The 21,356-nt window shown below is 32.1% G+C and overlaps 1 protein-coding gene across 1 annotated transcript in view; it reads right to left on the bottom strand.

The window, feature by feature from the left end:
• The window catches only part of SEMA5A (semaphorin 5A), a 657,936-nt gene that overhangs the window by 294,114 nt on the left and 342,466 nt on the right, over nucleotides 1–21,356 (bottom strand). Inside the window, exon 7 of the mRNA XM_007486811.3 lies at nucleotides 437–535. Coding sequence (XP_007486873.1) covers nucleotides 437–535 — 99 coding nt within the window. The remainder of the gene's footprint in view (nucleotides 1–436; nucleotides 536–21,356) is intronic.

The following is a 21,356-nucleotide window of genomic DNA, read 5'->3' as shown; positions in this document are numbered from 1 at the left end:
AATTTGTATAATATAATTTTGTTAAAAGAAGTTAATGTATTTGATTTTTCCAAATTCAGTCAAATTACTCTATGTTTTAATTATTCCATGATAAAATTTAGGCATTTGGAAAAATTTTGATCTTCAGCACCCAGATACATGATATTTTCTTAATCTTTGGGCATAGGCCTCCCATGAAAGTACAAAATTATTGAAAGAATTTTAAGAATCTATCACATTTCCCTAAAGATGTTAATAATACAATACTGATGACAAGGAAAGCCATAGAGTAGTGAGGTTTTATGTTTAAAAGGGTCCTCATACTTTAAAAGATTGGAACCCCCTGACATTGAGCAATGATGCCTTTTCATTTAGGCAAGTTTTCAATTTTACATATAATGTGTATTTTTCTTTGTTTAAAGCTATTATTTAGTGGAAATGCAAGCTAAATACATACCGTTCGATTGGTGCAAATAGGTGTAAAAGCATTGGTTCCACAAGTGAATAACCGGTCACCTCCCACCAGAAGAACACGGATATAATTTTGACATTCATCCTGAAAAATTCAAATTGGATAGCAAGTTTAACAATGTCTAAGGAGAAGAATACTTAATGTTTGACATCTTTTCTTTGGATATTAAATTGAAAGCAGAATAGCCACTCAATAATATCTGATATTATGGGGTTAACATATATTTATGTATAAATATATATCTAAATTTATTATACATAAAAAGCATAAGTAGGCTACTATAATAACTATTTTATAGAGATAAGAAAGGAAGTTTTAGTAGCTGTCAATGTCTTCCAGGGTACTAGTTTTAGAAAAAATGTAGGTACTGTAAAAATGGAGATTTGAACCTGGACTTCAATTTCCAGAAGTCCTTGGAACTTTTTGCTAGCTCCCAGAATTCCCTCTAATCTCCCTGAGTCCTCACCTGAGTTCAAGAACACAATGGCTATTTAAACTGACTGTATCACATACTCTCTCTCTTGGCTTCCGCTTCTAGGGACAGGCAGCTCTCTACCTAGCCGGCAAAATGTAGGTTGCACGTACATTCTTATTTTGTATTTTCTTTATTTCTTAATCTTTAATAAACCTCATAAAATATAATACTTTTAGCAGAGAAACTAAATTTTAATCATAACAGTACCATATATTATAATACTAAGTACTATAATAAGATACATAATAGAACAATACTTTGCACATATATAAAGAGAAAGAGAGAAAATTGAAGTGCACAGCAATGGAAGTAGCAAGGCATAATGAAAAGAGCAAAAATCTGGAATTTCCAGATTCAGAGGTCTTGGGCTCACATCCCAATTGGGACACATTTAACTTCCTATGACCTCAAGTTGTTTCCTCATCTGTAAAAGAGAAATGAACTAGATGGTCTCTCAGGTGTCTATTGGCTCAGGATCTACTGTTCTATGATCCAAATGAGCACATAATTGTTTAAATTATATGATTAAGAAATATCATTACTTTTATGTTAGCTATGGAAAAAAGTACATAGATTTATTAGGCATAAATTATTAAAAATATTTCCCGATGATTTAAAATATAATTTATCTAAATTGAATAAGCAGATTTGAATGGACAACTTTTTCATGTGTCATATATGGACACAAATTTTAGCATTTCATAAACATTAAATTGCAAAAGCTTTTTGTCACTCATTCTTTTTGCCCTCTGCAGCATTTGGCACTACTAAACACCCTCTTTTGCTAGATAATAACTCCACGACACTTTCTCCTGATTTTTCCCTCTATGTGATCCTTTTATGTTTCTTTTGTTAGTTTATCATCCACAATCAGATCCCTAAGTGTAGGTAAAGACAATGAATCAACAACTACTTACTAAGCACTTAATATGCACCAAGAATTATGCTAAGAACTGAGATACCAAGAATAAAGTCCCTACTCTCATGATGCTCATATTATAATGGAATTTGTAAATAACTAGGAACATATAACAAATAATTCAGAGTGGGTGGAAGGTAATTTCAGAGGAGAAGCAGCTAAAAGACTAACTCATAACTGGCAGAAAATAAGATCTGAACTGTTTTAAGAGATGTCAGAGAAAATAAGAGGTAGAAGTGAATGAGGAGGTTATTAAAGAAATGTGGAGTAGTTATTACGAAGGTAGTACGTAAATTCCAAGAGTTGGTTTTAAAACTTCTTCTTTCTATATGCAATCTATCTCATAGATCTTATTAGTTCTCATTTGTATAATTATCATTTCTACATGAGTCCCATTGCTTATATATCCAAACTTATTCTCTCTTTTCTAATCATCTTTTTTTTTTCCTATAGGACATGTAAAATGAATATCTAGCATGGAAAACCCAGTGGAATTGCATGTTAGCTATGGGAGGAGGGTGGGGGGATGGAAGGGAGAAAACATGAATCTTGTAACAATGGAAAAATATTCTAAATGAATTAATTAAATAAAATTATCCAAATTAAAAAAAAATAAACTGAATGTCTAGTAGGTTAATAAAATTCAGCAGAATAAAATATCTCATTATCTTTCCTTTAAAATGAATCTTTCCATCTTTCACTTTATTTCTTTCCTGAGATTTTTATTGTATGTGTGATATGTGTCTTCTGTCATGGTATGGGGAATATTGAAATACATACTGCATAAAAGCACCAAAATTACCTATGACATACCATTTACTTTCTCTAGGAGTGGGGGAAGGGAGGGAGAGAATCAGAATCACAAAATGTTAGAAAACAATTGTAAACAATCATTTCTGTGTAGAATAGAAAAAAATAAAAATTTATGAGCAAAATAAAATAAAAATCAAATTAAATTCAATCCTTCCCAACTTCTATCGTTATATTACAGGTACTGCCATGCTTTAGAACACACAGATATATAATGCCAGGATTATTATTTAGCACATAGAGACATGCAATTGTGAAGTCTTAGTGAATATATCTCTACTATGTCTCCATATCTGTCTTCTTCATACAACCACTGCCCTAGTTCAGGTTCACATTGATTCTTATTCAAAAGAAGGGCAACATATTCATAATTTTTCTTCTTGCCTTAATTTCCTTTCAATAATCTATCCTCTCACTGACATATTGCTATTGACTAAAGCACAAGAATAACTATATCACTTCCCCTGCTCAATAAGCTTTTAATTGTACTTAGGATAAAATATAAAGTTTTCTTCTAAGCATATAAAGCCATTTACAGCCTAGCTCCAATGCTTCTAGACTTCTTGCACTTTACTTCTTATACTACACATTCTATGGTAAAATTAAACATATAAGTAACCTGTAGTTCCTCACACACAATATTCCATCTTCCATTTCTATATCTTTGTATGTGTTGCTCCTCACACCTGAAATGCATTCCATTCTTACTTCTGCCTCTTAAAATTCCTCGTGTATCGTAGAGTGTAGCTCAAAAGCCAAGTTCTATATGAGGCTTCATTAATGTTTCTAGGTGCTATTGCCACCTAAAAATACTTTGTATTTATTGTGTATAGATTTTTGCATGAACTTATAAGTGTACATACTGTTTTCACCAATATCATATAATTTCCTGAAGCAGAAGTTTTATTTTTGCCTGATAAAAGTGTGCTTTTTGATTTATTCCTTAAATGACATCTTTTTGGTTCAATGATTGACATGGAAAAGGCAAGCACAAACTGTCAAAAACATTTTTTATTAAACATTGTAGCAATGAATAACTTTGCTGTTTCCTATGGCTACAGGAGTTGGATGATTTCTTTTTCAGGCCAAAAAATCCCTCCCAAAACAAAACAAAACAAAGCAGAGGCATTTCATACACTTTTCTTATATCACAGAGACAAACGGAATTCAATTCTATTAGTATGACCAAAAAAAACTGTCCAGAAATCTCTTTGCAATATGAAATGTTATAATGGTTGAAGTAAACACTTTCACAAAAACATTTCAAGCAAATCTCAAACAATAATTCTTTTGACCAAATGCAGCATTTTCCTCCATCAAAATGTTTGTTTCCTCTAAGACGGCAAGTCTCCAACTCTCGCTGAAAATCTTGCCATAGGCATATATAACACATCAAACTATTCTTTTTACTGCAGTACTGAGAGATAAAAATAGATGGGCTGTATACTGGAGAATTTAGATCCAATATGCAGAAAACTATATTGTCTTATAAATGGTGAGAATTGATACTGGGATACCTAAGAGAAAAATATAGGAAATAATGGAATCTTTAAGGGATATTTGATCAAAGACTATGCATAAAATTGCAAAAGAAGAAATAGAAACTATTAATTCATATAGAAAAAAATTTTGTATATTATTACTAAGAGAAATGAAAATTAAAACAACTATGATATTATTTCTTAACTATTAAGGTAAAAGAAATGACAAAAGACAGGAATAAAAGGAAGATATATGCTTCTGATAGCAGAGCTATGAAATGACAAAATCAGAAAAATGAATAATTAATCATTCAAACCCTTATCAATTCTACCTCTGAGATATTTCTTGAATTATTTCCCTTCCTTTCCATTCAATCTGTTACCATCATGGCTAAATCCCTCACCATTTCTCATCTGCCTTTAATTGTAGTTTCTTACCACTTTTCTGTATCTTCTTTCTCTCCCCTCTGAGGTATCCTACATTATTTTTGATAAATCTTGCTAATTCACAAATTTGATTATATTTCCCCTCAGCTAAAAAAACAAACAAATCAAAAAACCTTCAGTGACTCTTTATTAAATTCCAAATCTCTTCTTCTGGCTTTCAAGTCACTCTAGAACCTCACTCAAGATACTTTCCCAATTGTACTTAATATCATTCTCTTTCTCCTATGCTATACTCTAGCCAAAGTGTCATAAGCACCATTGCAAAAATACAACCCACATTTCCCTCCTTTCATTCTGTGAATTATTCCATGGATCTTATCTGGAACATTCTCTACTTCATCACGATTGGCATCCAACTCTTCAAAGGCAATCATTTTCATAAATCATTTTAGGGTCTTGTCATATTCTGTTTTGTATTATATCAACATGCTTTAAAATCTTACTTCTACTCCCTCTCAGGGAGCAGAACTGTTTTTATTTTCACTGAATCTCTTTGAAAAACTATTATGTATCTTATAAGGACTAAATATTTGCTTACTGATTTTATTTGGTTAATAAACAAGCACCTCTTTAATTGTTTCTAGCATCACGTAAATGTTATCTATCCATAAATTTCTTTTTCTCCTATAAAATATTCTTTCTCATTTTTAATTGTCCCCTTGAACATATTATAGGAGAATTTTAAATAAGTTTTCCTAATAAATCTTAGGATACATTTGATATATACTAAGTAGGTTTTTTAAAACCATATAAGTTTGATTGCTGATATTGTGAGATATGTAACTTATTTTCACCATATAGCTTAAAATGAAAATAATTCATGTATTATCTAGATTCTGTAGGCACATCAACTTGTTCTTCACTCTGGAACAAATTTAAGTTAAGAAATATGAAATGAAATTTCTGAATCAAAGTTATTTAAAAACGAAAAACAAAAACCCTTGCCATCTATCTTAGATTCAATACTGAGTATTGTCTCAAAGGCAAAAGAATGGTAAGGGCTAGTCAGCTGAGGTTAAGTAATTTGCCCAGGGTCACAAACTAGGAAGTGTGTGAGGTCGAATCTGAACCTAGATTGTCCTGTCTCCAGGCTTGGCTGTCTATCTAATTGAGTCACCTTGTTGCCCTTCAAAGTGATTTTTGATGTATGATATAGTACTTTTTGTTCCTAATGTCCAGTTGGTCAAAATGACATCAGGTCACGTGTATTTAATAAAAGAAAATGTTTTAGGATTGTGATTCTCTAATGTGCTATCAGGTTTTGTCTTATAAAACATTTCATCAGCCAAAATTGAAAACTGGAAAGGATCTCCATGGTCATCTAGTTGTACATATATATGGACAAAGACAACAAGTCTCATTGCCCAAGTTCATTCATGAAATAAGTGGCAAATCCAGGACATAAATAAACCCAGTTCTTTTGATTCTTGTTCATTCTACTCTACCATACTATTTAAAATTGATTTATTTGGCTTGATCAAAGACAAGATTCATTATACAAATGTCAGAGTTATAGTTTTTTGCAAACTCAGAGAAATCCCTTACTCGCTCTGGAATTTTCCTCATCTTTAAAATATCAAAGATGATGGAGATGATTTTCTAAGGACCCTGAAGTCCAGCACGCTCTTTGTATACATATGTTTATTAGTTCAAGTTTTACAAACTTTGGAAAAGTCCCTTATTCCCATTGAAGTTTTCTTCATCTTTAAAGTTAAATAGTACCAGACTACATAAAAGTGATTTGTTTGGCCTGATCAAAGACTCAAGATTCACTATATAGAGGTCAAAGAGTTATAGTCGTTTATAAGCTCTTAGAAGTCCTTTACTCCATCTGGAATTTTGTTCATTTTTAAAATAAAATAAAACAAAACAATGACTTCTAAGGACCCTATTGGATTTATGTTTTAAATGTACCTATGGTCACAAGTCTGTATTCTAGAGGTGGAAGGGAAATTGCTGAAAAGACTTTTTTAGGGGACCTATTTAGACACTGAATAAAAGTATTTAAAATATATGCTATGTGTACATCTATTTTTTCAACCATAAAATAATGAAGTTTGAAAGCCATAGGCAATTCAGTATAAGCTCCAATATATATGGCAAATGACCTCTAAGATAAGATGCCTTTTGGCCTGTCTCCCTCCCCAGGCCACATTCTGGCATTGTTCCATGTTTGAAACCAGCTATGCTTCTTTACCAAGCAACCATTCATAGCATCCCATAGATTTAGGACTAAAATAGACCTTTGATACAATGGACTTCTCCACTAGCAACAATGGAATGATGCAGGACAGTTCTGAGGGACTTATGAGAAAAAATGCTATGCATATTCAGAAGAAGAACTGTAGGAGCAGAAATACAGAAGAGAAACAACTGCTTGATCACATGGTTCGATGAGTATATGCATGGGGATTTTGACTTTAAATTGTCACTTTATTGCAAATATAAATAATATGGAAATAGGTTTTGAACAAGAGCACATGTATAACCCTGTGGAATTACTCATGAGCTCCAGGAGGGAGGAGGGAAGAAGGGAGGGAAAAAACATGAATCATGTAACCATGGAAAAAAATATTCTAAATTAATTAATTTTAAAATAAATAAATGTATATGGAAACCTAAATAAATAAATATATAATAATAAAAGAAACCTTTGATGTCTTCTACCTTCATTTTGATAATTAGGAAAAAGACCACAAGAAGTGTTGACAAGGTCAAACAGATTTTTCAGTTTCAGATTGAAATTTTTCAGATTCAAATCAAGTGTCCCTCTTGCTGTACCTTCCCAGCCACTGTCCATCAATTCAAATTTTTAAGAATTACAAATGTTTTAGTTATAATTTGTAAAAGTGGTTGTATATATTTCTATAAGTTTCATTACCAACTTATCAAGAAGCACTCTCCCTTATTTTTGAGAATTAAAATTCTATTTCCTACATTAACAAAATATCATCCCTTGATAGTGCCATATTACGGGGGAAAACAATAAACTTGAAACCTGAGTTCTAACTTTTTAGTGCTTTTGCCAGCTTTGTGACCTCAGGGAAACTGCCTAATGTCTCTGAGCCTCAGTTCCTCTTCTGACAAATCACAGTAGTACTCCAAGCTTTATTTACCCCATGGAATTGTTACAAAGGTCGAGATAGTAGTTATAAAAATGCTTTGAAGGGAAAAAGCAATCTCTGAGTATAGGGTAGTCATTACATATTTGTGCTGGTTAACTTTTAATTTTGTTAAAGTTTTTAATTTTTAATATTTTCTGGCATGCAGAACAAGAGGTAGTGTTTATAAGATCATATCATGTTTTAGATAATATGTCTAAGATGATATTTACATAGTGATATGTTATCATCTCTAGAAACTGTTTGAGATAATCATCAAACCATAGAAAACAAAATAGAATATGATTACATTGTTGTAAGGGCTTTGATTCATGATTCTGGTCTTTCAACTGAAGAATGTGAAGATTAATGATTAATACTAAATTATTCACTGTATTTCAAGAATCAGTGGAAAACCTTCATGAAAACTAAGTCAAATAGAAATCAAAGCCTGTAGGAGGATAATCAGTATTACTATCCTTTTGATAGGAAAGAAACAAGCATTATGCACCTACCAGGTACTAGGCATTATGTTTAATACTATACAAATATCTTCTTTAATCCTCACAACCACCCTGAGAAATAGATGCTATTACTATCCTCATTTTACCATTGAGAAAACTGAGGAGGAGAGAGATTAAGTGACTTTCTCAGGGTCATACAATGACTAAGTGTCTCAAGCTGAATTTTGACTCTAGTCTTCCTGACTCTAGGCTCAGACTAAAGTGTAGATTTTCTTTTCTTGACCATCTAAATTGAATTTTTAAATGGCATTGAAGGAAAAGTCCCATTATTGAAGGAATAAAGCATCTAAACACAACAGAAACTTTGCTACACTCAATGCAACCACTCACAATCAACGCAAATGTTCAAATGAGTTCAGGGATAATGTTTCCTAAAGGACAAGCACATGGGCTCTGACAAGATGACCCTTTTGGGCCTTTCAGTCTCTCTGTACTAGAACCCATTCCAACATTTTTCTGTGCTAAAAAATCAACTACATATTTTATTACCAAGCGCCCACTCTTGACACTCAAGGAATCTGCTCCTTTTTACTTATCTGACATTCTTAACATCCACAAGCCTTTTTTTTCTGCCTCCCATTTTCTTTAAATTGTTCTTTGTTGCCTACTTATTTGTTCCAACTGGGTCAAATGAAAAAAATATAACAATAATACCTAAAAGCTTAAGCAAAATTTAAAAGTAAATTCATTTTTATTTTACTTAAAGCCTCAGTAAGTTTCTTTCCCATCCATCCTCTTCCATCTATGACTATTACACCTTATGTCCTAAATCAGATTTTTCTCCCTAAAAAAAAATTTACATCTGATTTTGCTTTCTGTCACCACCCACTTCTCCATTCCTCCAATTAACTCCCTCTTCTCTTGTCCCATTCCTCTTCTTCTCTGCAATTTTGGAATCAAAGTGTTTTCTTTCCCAACTAAGTTGAGCTGCCACCTTAGTTCTCTGGCTGGCTCAGGGGTGGCCCCAAACAGAGCAAATACTTGTTTCTTTTCTTCACAAGGGCAATGCTGTTTTCAATAGCCACCTATCTGACAATGCTGTGAAAGTTAACATCTTAACGATTTCATAGCTTTACACAATAAGACTCCTATGGAGGGAGTAGAAATAACCATTGCCTTGACTGCTGCTCTCCACTTACCACCCACTGGAAAGCCCCACAAGGCTATCTATAGTGACAGGTGTAAAAATTTTATTATATGGTATATTACAAATGAATTTCCATTCTACACAGCGCTGCTGCAGAAAATTCCATGTCATGTAATTAAAGAGGGTTTTTTGAAGGTTATCACATAATTTCATCTGTCAATTATGAGTAAATACCAGATTCAGACAGCCTTGATTGTGGCTCTACATGGCATTCTTAGATAATATAGAGTGGCAGATAGAATACTGAGCTTCACGTTAAGAAGACCTGGGTACAAATCCAACTGTACATTTATGAATGGTGGTATCCTAGCAAGTTGTTTAACTATTAGATGCATCAAGCAACTCATTTATTAAGTCAGAGATAGTTTGTGATCTTATAGGGCAGAAGGAATTCCAAACAGTAAATATACATGTATTCATATATATGCACACAGTGGAAGAGTTAATGATATATATATATGTATATATATATATACATATATATATATCCACTGGATGTTTATAAGTACATTTTCAAATATTTATTATATATACATACATATATAAAATCTAGATTGCATGCATGTGTGTTTGTGTATATATATTTATACACCCTGAAGAAATAACTCTGGTAAAGAATGATAGTACATGAGGGGAATAAATCTTTTAAAATTAAATTTGGTCAAATTTATCAACGTATCTCATAGTTTTTACATCTTAAATGATTCTTCTGCAAGAATGGACAAAATCAAAGTTCTAAACAATGGGGTTCTGTATTGTTCCTAATGTACATACTAAAAAATACATTCATCATAACTGCTAATTTTATTTGCTACTATGCCTTTATTACTAGTTTTATTTTAAGCAGCTATAGATAGTGGATTACACAACAATGTAGCATTATTGGTCAGCTTTCTCACAGTCAGGTTTATATTATTTTGTCAAATATGACAGATTACTTTTTTCTTATTTTCCCCCCAGCTATTTTCTCTATTTTGTATCCAAGCTTCAGTAAGCAAATATAAAAACTCCAGGCAAAATAGAAGGTAATTTTTTTTCCTTCAACAGGTAATGCTCCAAAGTACTGCTAATCCAATTTTAATGCAACATCCCCATAACATTCAAAATTATATTTTAAAATTTTTAAATTCAAAGGACCCTGAGTGATGATCCAGTCTATCACACATATTTTACAAATTAGGAAACTGAAACTCATTTGCTTGAGGTCATACAGTTAAGTGTGTGTCAGAGAAGAGCAGAAAATAGAAACTGGATCCCTTAATGTCCAATGCAAGTCTTCTTAAAATTGCCATTTCACTTTAGTCTTCCATCAGCTAACTGGCCAACTGTTTTATAATTATTTGAGTGGCTAAAAACATTTTAAATAAGCTGATATTTATTATTTTTCTAAATATTAAAAAGACAAGTATATAGATCACAGAAACAAAATTACTGCCCTTATAAAGTCCAATAATATATATTTCCTGAGAGTATACTAGGAAGAAAAATGGGAAGCTGACTCTCTTGACTATTTTGTGGATTGCCTTTGGAATATAGGGTTCCATAGGCATGAAATAATGTGTGTGCACATCTATCTATCTATCTATCTATCTATCTATCTATCTAACTATCTAATATTGACAGATTTTGCAGATATATTATCTTCTTTTACTAAAAAAAGATTTTTATTATATGGCATGACTCTATAAAGGGAGAGTAGAAGGGATATAGGAGGAGGAATGTAGTCAATGTAAAACAAAAGATGAATAAAAATATTTTGTAAAAGTCATACTGTATGAGTAAGGTGTCACATACTGGGAAATTCTATTACGAGAGGTAGAGTGCATCAATTAAAGAGTTCTGAATCATTAACGAGCTAAGAAGATCATGTCTGCCCAAAATCTGGCAACTATACTGTGAGCCCTTAGGAATGGGACAGGGACCACAATGATGCCTACAATAAGAATCAACTCATGAGGAAAATTGCAGGTTAAATCTTCGATGCAGATCAGTGTGTTTGGGCTTATGATTGTGACACTTCTCTCCTTGTCACCAAAATGATATTCAGTTTCAAAAAATAAATAAAGATACAGGTAGACAAAGGTAGAAATATCTACCTGCCCCATCCATGTCTTTGTTTACATGTGTGTATATTATATATCTATATAATTATACACAACTGGTGTGTAAATTTTTGAAATCTGATATGTGCTCCTCATTTCATATTTTGAAATTTCATCCTTATAGAACTAGTACACACAGCCATTTAGAGAGATGACATTCTCCTCCAGTCCCAAGACTCATGCAAGGAAAGGGAGGGGAAAATGGAATCTAATTTTAAAAAGGAATTGAATTTAAGGAAATTTAGAAGATAAGGATGAGGTCACATAAAACACATATGTCCACACAATGAATGCCTAGTGTTGCAAATTCTCTCTAATTCTCTATGAAACTTGTATCTTCTTTGCATTCTTCCAATATAATAAAGTTCTGACATCAGATTCCTAGATAACAAGTAAAGATAAAGCTTTTTTGATTCTCTTGACACTGACTGAATTTTCTAATCTAGACACTGCCTCCTGCCTCTGACACTGTTTATAAATTCCTTTCTTAGGTAGTCAGATCCTCAGTTTAGAGCACTCAGAGTCTTCTGCTTCTCCTCAAGTTGGGAATTTCTATCAGGGCTTTTCCTTCTTCCCCAATTGAAGAAGCATGATAAGGAATGCATAGGTCCAGTAAAAAAAAAAAAGTATAAAAAGTGTTATTTATAGTTTTCAGAAGGTATCCTTGCTTTTTATGGTTACTAAAAAGCATTGGCTCAAAGAATATGAGATACTAGACTTGAAGTAAAGAATTAGGTTGCTTACAAGTTATATGGACTTTGGTGAATCACTTAACTTCTCTAAAACTCAGTTTTCCCCATCTGTTAAATAAAGATAATGGTATTACTGTAGGCTATCAGGGTCAAATGAGATAAGGAGGAATAAATAAACAACTTCTAAAGTACATACTTTGGCACTGTATAAAGTGTTTTGCAAATGTCATCAAATTGTTATCTTTGATAACATTGAAAGTGATTTGCAAAATCTTAAAAGGTCAACTAGTATTATTAATTGTAAGTCTGTTTCCTCATTTCTAAAATGGGGATAATTATACAATACAGCATAATTATGAGGTTCAAACGAGATGATAAAATTCATTATAGATGTAGCACAGAAGCAATTTCAGAATCTATATAGTCCAAATTTATTTTTATACATATGAGGAAATTGAGTCACACAGAAACAAGCATTTAAACCGAGGTCCTTCAAAACTAGAATCAATATTCTTCCCACTGACCCTACTAAAGCACCATTCTAACTTTAAATCACAATGTAAACACCAAAATTGTTAAATGGAGGGGAATCCTCTCTAACAACCCCAAAATGATCTAGGGTTCTGTGGTCCACGAGGTGGGAATCATTGATCTAATATGGATCCCATGACCTTGAACTTAAAATTATTACAAGAAAATTTGTTATTGATTTGTCCTAGAAATTGAAATATCTCCCTCCACATAGTCAATGGCATTTGCAAGCACTACCATGAGGAGATAATCTTGAGATCATTGACATAAAAATTAAACCACTTTGAAATGAGAACAGGAGGAATAGAATGAGCATATGGACAGAAGTACCACCTAGTAGATGAGTAAAATGTCCAATAGACTGCTTTCAGGTCCCCTTTAGTACCTTTCCTCAGATACCTAAAATATACCATGTAAATGTTGCAGTCATTTAGGTATTTACATGTTGTCTTTCTGACAAACTGAGCTCCATAAGATAGGAAATATTTTTGCTTTTCTTTTCATATCCCCAAAACTTAGCATTGATGTATTAAAATAGATTAATAAATGTTTGTTAACCAATTGCTTCATCTCTCAGATATTACTTCCCCAGGGGGAGACCTGATGGGAAATCCCATAGCCATTTTACAATTCCTCCATAGGAAAGTAATTGAGATCATTTGAGATACTGATCAATAAATTTAGACTTCTGAGGTCCATTCTAAATATAAGGGCAGCTGGAATTATTGATCATTTGAGGTCTGTATTCAAGTGAAGGACCTGATTGGCAAATACTCACTATTCTACTACCCCTTAATTAAAATACTTATAAATTCCTCATTGGTCCCTCACTAGTATAAGAATGAATGTCATCACAGATCTGTCATCCCATCAAGGGACTGACTTTTTCTTCTCACTTATGAGTATTCCAGCTCATTTCCTTTTAGACATGGCTGCCATATTATCTCAGAGACTGCCCTTCTTTCTTTGAGATCTTCTGGGTTTCTGGCCTTATCACCCATCACATATGTGATCAGGAGTGCCAAACCTGTGCTAACATATTTGTTTTGGCCAGTTTGGAGCCCTCCAAGAAAAAAAAATTAATCTCTTTACTGTCATAGGAAAACTTTATTAAATTGTATTATACTTGTCTTTTTTTCTTTCTTTTCCCTTTACCTACCATACCTGCTATATGGTAATATGGTATATGATAAGAGGCTACATGGTAATATCCTAATTAATATTTATTAACTAACTTCTTTGTTGTACCTATTGTCATCAGAATATTTGGTCCAGTTCAGATTACTTTTAAAATGTCATCATTTACTCTTTTTTACTCTTTAATTATGAATTATAACTTTGAATTCCACTTTTATTCGATAATATCATTCTCCTCAGACAATTATACCAGCTGTTCATTACTACCTAGATGAAGTGGAATCAGCTCAGACCAACCTGGAGGACCATATTGTGAAAGGTTTTTGAATGGCAAGCCAAGGTATATTCTTAGAGTTCAACTAACAAAATACCATTGAAGATTTTCAAGCAGATAATGAGCAGGTAATTGGTATATGGTAATATGGTATTTGTACATGAGGGAGATGTAAAGTCTAAATGAGAGACTGCAGGGGTGAACATGTACAGCTTTTCTTACACACACACACACACACACACACACACACACACACACACACACACACATATACAGTGTTTTTCTAAAAGTTGTTCCAGCTCCGTATTAGTACCATGCTAATTAATCTCTAAGAAAATTATAAAATGCTATATCCTACAGAAGAGTAGAAGAAAAACAAAAGCAAGTATATAACAAGAGAGAAAAAAAGGAGTCATTGAAAAAAAGAAAATAAATCAGTGAATATAATAGAACATAGTGTCTAAGTGCTACTCATACTCATACTCATTCTAAAAAAATGCTCATTTTTGCATTAGTAAAAATTGGAGGATCAGTGGAATAGACTGGGGAAAAGTGACCTCAGCAAGACAGTATACGATAAGCCCAAAGATCCCGGGTTTGGGGACAAAAATCCACTATTCGATAAAAACTGCTGGGAAAATTGGAAGACAGTGTGGGAGAGACTAGGAATAGATCAACACCTCACACCCTACACCAAGATAAATTCAAAATGGGTGAGTGACTTAAACATAAAGAAGGAAACCATAAGTAAATTGGGTAAACACAGAATAGTATACATGTCAGACCTTTGGGAGGGGAAAGACTTTAAAACCAAGCAAGACATAGAAAGAATCACAAAGTGTAAAATAAATAATTTCGACTACATCAAATTAAAAAGCTTTTGTACAAACAAAACCAATGTAACTAAAATCAGAAGGGAAACAACAAATTGGGAAAAAATCTTCATAAAAACCTCTGACAAAGGTTTAATTACTCAAATTTATAAAGAGCTAAATCAATTGTACAAAAAATCAAGCCATTCCCCAATTGATAAATGGGCAAGGGACATGGATAGGCAGTTTTCAGATAAAGAAATCAAAACTATTAATAAGCACATGAAGAAGTGTTCTAAATCTCTTATAATCAGAGAGATGCAAATCAAAACAACTCTGAGGCATCACCTCACACCTAGCAGATTGGCTAACATTACAGCAAAGGAAAGTAATGAATGCTGGAGGGGATGTGGCAAAGTAGGGACATTGATTCATTGCTGGTGGAGTTGTGAACTGATCCAACCATTCTGGAGGGCAATTTGGAACTATGCACAAAGGGCGACAAAAGAATATCTACCCTTTGATCCAGCCATAGCACTGCTGGGTCTGTACCCCAAAGAGATAATGGACAAAAAGACTTGTACAAAAATATTCATAGCTGCGCTTTTTGTGGTGGCCAAAAATTGGAAAACAAGGGGATGCCCATCAATTGGGGAATGGCTGAACAAATTGTGGTATATGTTGGTGATGGAGTACTATTGTGCTAAAAGGAATAACAAAGTGGAGAAGTTCCATGGAGACTGGAACAACCTCCAGGAAGTGATGCAGAGCGAGAGGAGCAGAACCAGGACAACATTGTACACAGAGACTAATACACTGTGGTATAATCGAACGTAATGGACTTCTCCATTAGTGGCGGTGTAATGTCCCTGAACAATTTGCAGGGATCTAGGAGAAAAAAACACTATTCATAAGCAAAGGATAAACTATGGGAGTGGAAACACCGAGGAAAAGCAACTGCCTGAATACAGTGGTTGAGGGGACATGACAGAGGAGAGACTCTAAATGAACACTCTAATGCAAATACTATCAACAAAGCAATGGGTTCAAATCAAGAAAACATGTAATGCCCAGTGGATTTACGCGTCGGCTACGGGGGGTGGGGGGGAGGAAAAGAAAATGATCTATGTCTTTAATGAATAATGCATGGAAATGATCAAATAAAATACTATAAAACAAAAAAATTAAGGAAACATGACTTCTAATATTCCTATTGCATATTTTAAAAGATCCTATGATGCTGCTGATTACTAAAATAATCCTTTCATTTATGATCAACCTATTTTTTCACATTTGATTTTTCAAGAATATTGTACTTCAAAGTATTATACATACTAGCTGTTAGCTGCAAGGTAATGACATTGATTGCAATAACATATCACATTTAAACTCATAAATCTAATTTGAGACCAGAAAATAGAAAATATTACCTCTAAAATATGAGTCATAATTAAAGACAAAGTTAACAAAAAGTCACACATAGTAACCATCTTAAGTTTATTAGTTTAATATTTTTTAAAGTAATATAGAAGTGATTATATTTTTATCATCATACTATCATTAAATCCTTATTTAAAATGAGCTGTCTAAGGGACATTTTCCTAGATTAAGTATCTTTAGTAAACAACATTCATCATTTTTTTTTCTTTTCTTTCTGTTATCTGCATATATTTCCATACCTAGGAGTATATTCTAATCAGGGCACAGGATCAGTACTTAATGAGCAATGAATCATGGCAAAAGAAAATCTATCAACATATTTCATGAATCAAGAATGTAGATATGGAAGAAAATCATTCCTGTCTTTATACTTATCTATTTTTATCCAAAATCTTTGATAGTTAATCCCATCTGAAGGACATAGGGTACATATTTGTGGATTGTATAGTATTATTCCTTATTTTGGACAGTAGAAAACTGTACTTAGAGATTTCATTTATAAAAAAAGATGGAATTATTAGAACTAATGTAATACTTCTACTGCTTCTAATAATATTTATAAATAAATGGCAGAATCCTAAAATAATAAAAATGTATTTTCATAGACTTGATATTATTTTTATTTGTTTTTATAATTGAATATTTTGGTAGAACAAAATGGAAGGGGCTGAATCATTTTTGATTCTGTATCTGCAAAGCATAGCACAATACTTGTGAAAAATCTCTAAATTGTAAATATTTAAGGTTCTCTTCATTTTATAATTATGATAAAATAAAATAAAGAAGATATAAATTGAAACATAATTATTGCCATATGAAAATATATGGGACACAAATGATGATTTCTTAAAAACTATTTTATGTAATCTTTTAAAAAATAAATATTTCTTGATATCTTTATTTGCAGATCACTTTCATGTCTCCTCTTTCTCTTTTCCTTAACTCTCATATCTATCCTTAATAACAATATTTTATGAAGAATAAAATCAACAAAATCATCCAATATGATGAAAAATATCTGACTTAGGCAGTATTCTATAACCTAAAACCACTACTCCTATACTTGTACCCCTTCTGAAATAACATAGAGTAAGGCATTTTCTTGTGTTCCTTTTTTAGTACTAAACTTGTTCTTTTTAATTTTATAACACTCATTTTTTTATTATTATGTGCTTGTCATTCTTTCTTTTTATACTCTGCAGTCAATGTGCATATCATTTATTTTGGTTCTGTTTTGCATGCATTCACATGCTACTCAGAATTCATCATATTCATTGTTTCTTAAAGTAATATTTCATTAAATTCATGTATCACAATTTGCTAAGTCAGCCCCAGTCAATGGACACTTACTTTATTTCTCATTCTTTTCTACAAGCAAATATGGCAAGTGTATTTTTGTCAATGGCCTCCTTGGAGTATATCCCAACAGTAGAATCTCCCTGTTGAAGGGTATGTAAATTTAGCTACTTTATTAATATAATTTCAGATTGCTTTCCAGAATGATTATACCAATTCATGGATCCAATCAAAAAGTATTAGTGTGTCTCTTTCTACAACATTATCCAACAATGATTATTCCCACCTTTTGTCACCTATGCAAATTTAATGGGTCAAGTGTGAAACTTTGGGGGTGCGGGCATTGACTGAGAGTTCTCATATTCTAATCTCTTACAATTTAATATGTTTTGCTTATTTTTAAAATCATTTAAACTAACTAGTTCCAAATTGGACTATGATTCTAGATTTATTTCATATATCTCCCATCACCCTATGCAAATTATAATCTAAATAACAAGGATCGCTATGTTCTACATTCCATCTCCAAACTTCAAGGCTCTGCAAAGGTTGGAATATTACACTTCCTCACTTTTATCAATTAGAATCTTAACTCTCCCATAAGGGTCAGATCAGATGTCATTTCTCATAACAAACCTTCCCTAATCTCCCTTCCTAACTGTTCTTTCCAACTCTGGTCTTTACTTATCTGCTCATTGCTGTTTACTTTTTCTATACCCAGAAGGATATAACCACGTTAAGAGCAGAACCTTTTTGTTTTGTTTTGTTTTGTTTTCTCAGTACTAACTACAGTGCGTTGGAATGCTTAAACGTTATTAGATTTGAATTTAATTTAATTACTCTCATATGAGAAAGAAAAGTGTCAGTGCAAGATTTTTTGCTGTAGGAAACTTCCTTCATATTCAGAATATTAATGCTATCATATAAATCATAGTTTAACCTCTTTTTTAAAAAGTTAAATCGACATTATATGAAAATTACTGGAAATATTGACTTGGTAAAATTAAAGAACTTAAGTTTTTCAGATTGGTGCCCAACAATGAATCTTAAATTACCCATAGGGAAAGGCCTTTTTATCTTAATTGATGTATTATTTCAGCGATACATATTTTTATTTTTAATCTTACAACTATTTTTTCTCTTTATTTTTAAAAGTATTTTTGCATGGATACGTGATTCATATTCTCTCCCTCTCCTCTTGCCTCCCCCTTCCTGGAGGTGACAAGCAATTTCACTGGGTTTTACATGTATCAGTGAGACATATTTTAAAAATGTATCAATAACTTCCTTATTAATTTCTTTGAAATTTGTTTTCCTTTTAAAGCTAATACTTTATCCTCCTCAAAATAAGTGAGGAACAATTTAGCAACAGGAAAGATTTTATCACATCTTTTAAAATAATCACTGTAATGGTTATGAACATCTATTTCATTTTTTAAAAAAATATGGTTGGCTAAAGAAATGAAATGAATAAATGAAGGAAAGTGAGAAAGCAAAGAATGGTAATATGGCTACTTAAAAATTAAGTATAAAAATTACAGACCTTAGAAAAGGAAAAGAGTAATAAATTCTCTAATTAGTAAGAGAGTCTGAAGAGGCAAAAATTCTGTGGAAAATATCAATATGTAGGCAAACAGAAAGACAAAAGTATAACTACAATAATTTTACCCAAGAAATATGTTATAGTGTATTTCTTTCTTTATAGTGTCCATTGGTGATGAGGTGATGATTCAAGAATAATAAAAGAAGTACTATAAAGCAACATGTTGTGGAATTGAGATGATTTGAGAAAGTCCACAAGAAAATATACTATTTTTAAATTGTTTTCAAATTCTATGTTTTACTTTCCCTAATAAGCAATAACGCCAAGAACATATGGTCTTTGATTTCTCTTAAATTCTTGCATACAGTTCAAAACAAGGTTTCTCCATATTGTACTTACTTGATATGTATATATAAACTAATGCTTATGATATACTTTCAAAAGTATCTTCCAAACAAAAATATCATTTGCAAAGTTATATATTCTCACAAGTAAAATGTCCATGAAAACTTGGTGAGACAGTCTTCAGCCTGGCTAGAAGCTAAAAATTCATGTAAGTCTCCACAAGATTATTTGCAAATTCAAATAGAAGGTTTCCCTATGCTATTTCACCATTACATTTTTGCTTAATGACACACAAATTCCTGAAAAAGCAAACAATTTAAAAAGAGGTTTCTAAGATATCCAGCCAGATACAAAACAATGTCTCTGCACCACTGAAGAGCCAAAGTTGATAAGAGATAGTACATTTCCATTCTGAATATACAAATTGTCTTTTCCTTAGAACCACAATGACATGATCTGCTTTCATACTTATAAGCTGACAGAGTAAAAGCAAGGAGGATATATTTAAAATAATTTTAAGTAATAGATCATAAATTTTATTTTAGCTATTGTTTTGGTCACCAAGAAAAAAGTTCCTCACGAAAGTAAAATATATGTGATTTCTGGAAAATAGCCCCAAATGGTGTGATTTTGAAAACATGGACAAAAGCTGGAATTTTAAGACAAGATTAAAACATTATTTCCTAAGTTATAAAAATCCATTTCAACTCATATGCATTTTACAATGTAATTAAAGTATAATTTATATCTGTGTTTGTGCCACAATCTTTTTTATGATGAAACATTAATGTCTAATGGAAATTATTCCTTGTAATTAATTATTATTACATATTTTCTTGTTTGGGGTGTTAATTCATGACTGAAAAGACCATAAACCAATAGTTTATCAATGAAGAAAGAGAGAATATGTTCATTTATGAGAAGAACCACAGGGGAGAAAAGAAGAGAGGGGGTATTCTGTCATTTTCTGACATATAAGCTTATTTTTCCCCACAGGGATTGGTACCCAGACACAATAATACTAAACTCCAAAATCACATTCAAATACTTCCACAATTTATAGGCCAAACAGGTAAATATTTCAGGAAGCCAATTTCCAGGTACAGCTTTCCAAGATTTCAGTAGCTCCACATCAAAATTAATTTTATTTTAGTGCTTGCTTTGCAGAATGGAAACTATGGTTCCATACTTGAAAAACAAATAAACTAATAGAGCATCCTTCAAAGAGATGACAAAAATATGTATTTCAATTAGCTAAATTTTATATTAGTTGGAAATGTGAAAAAGAAAACAAAGTTTACTCAATAGAAAGATAGCAAAGGTTATCTTTACTCCATTTGGAATGGAGCTTGATATATACACTGAAAACATCTGTTTTTGAAACATCTACCTCCCACTGTCTTTCAGTGGAAGAAAGATATATAGCTATCTGATTGTCTAAACAGATAACTTGAGGCTTTTTCCTATAAATAGATGTATATCAGGATCTTTCTAACGAGTAGGTACCAAAGTGGAGTATTGTGCAATGCTTATGACAAGGGACTACTTCACCTTCTTGGTGAATATTAGACTTCTTTTAAAAGTTAAAAAAATCAATAATCCTAAATTATATCATGTTTATAAAGTATTATTCTAAATTTTATTGACTAGTGAGCAATTATAATTTCAAAATGCCAATGATGAAATATATCTTCTGCCTTTTGGCAGAGGATGAACTAAAGTTGTTCAGTGAGACATGCATTCTCCAAAATGGTTATTGTGTTTGTTTTGCTTGACTGTTATATATATTGTTATAAGAACTATTACTACATAGCTAATAAGATTAATAT

Source organism: Monodelphis domestica, chromosome 3 (assembly GCF_027887165.1).
Source record: "Monodelphis domestica isolate mMonDom1 chromosome 3, mMonDom1.pri, whole genome shotgun sequence".
Lineage (NCBI taxonomy): Eukaryota > Metazoa > Chordata > Mammalia > Didelphimorphia > Didelphidae > Monodelphis > Monodelphis domestica.
This window is presented reverse-complemented; position numbering and strand designations above follow the sequence as displayed.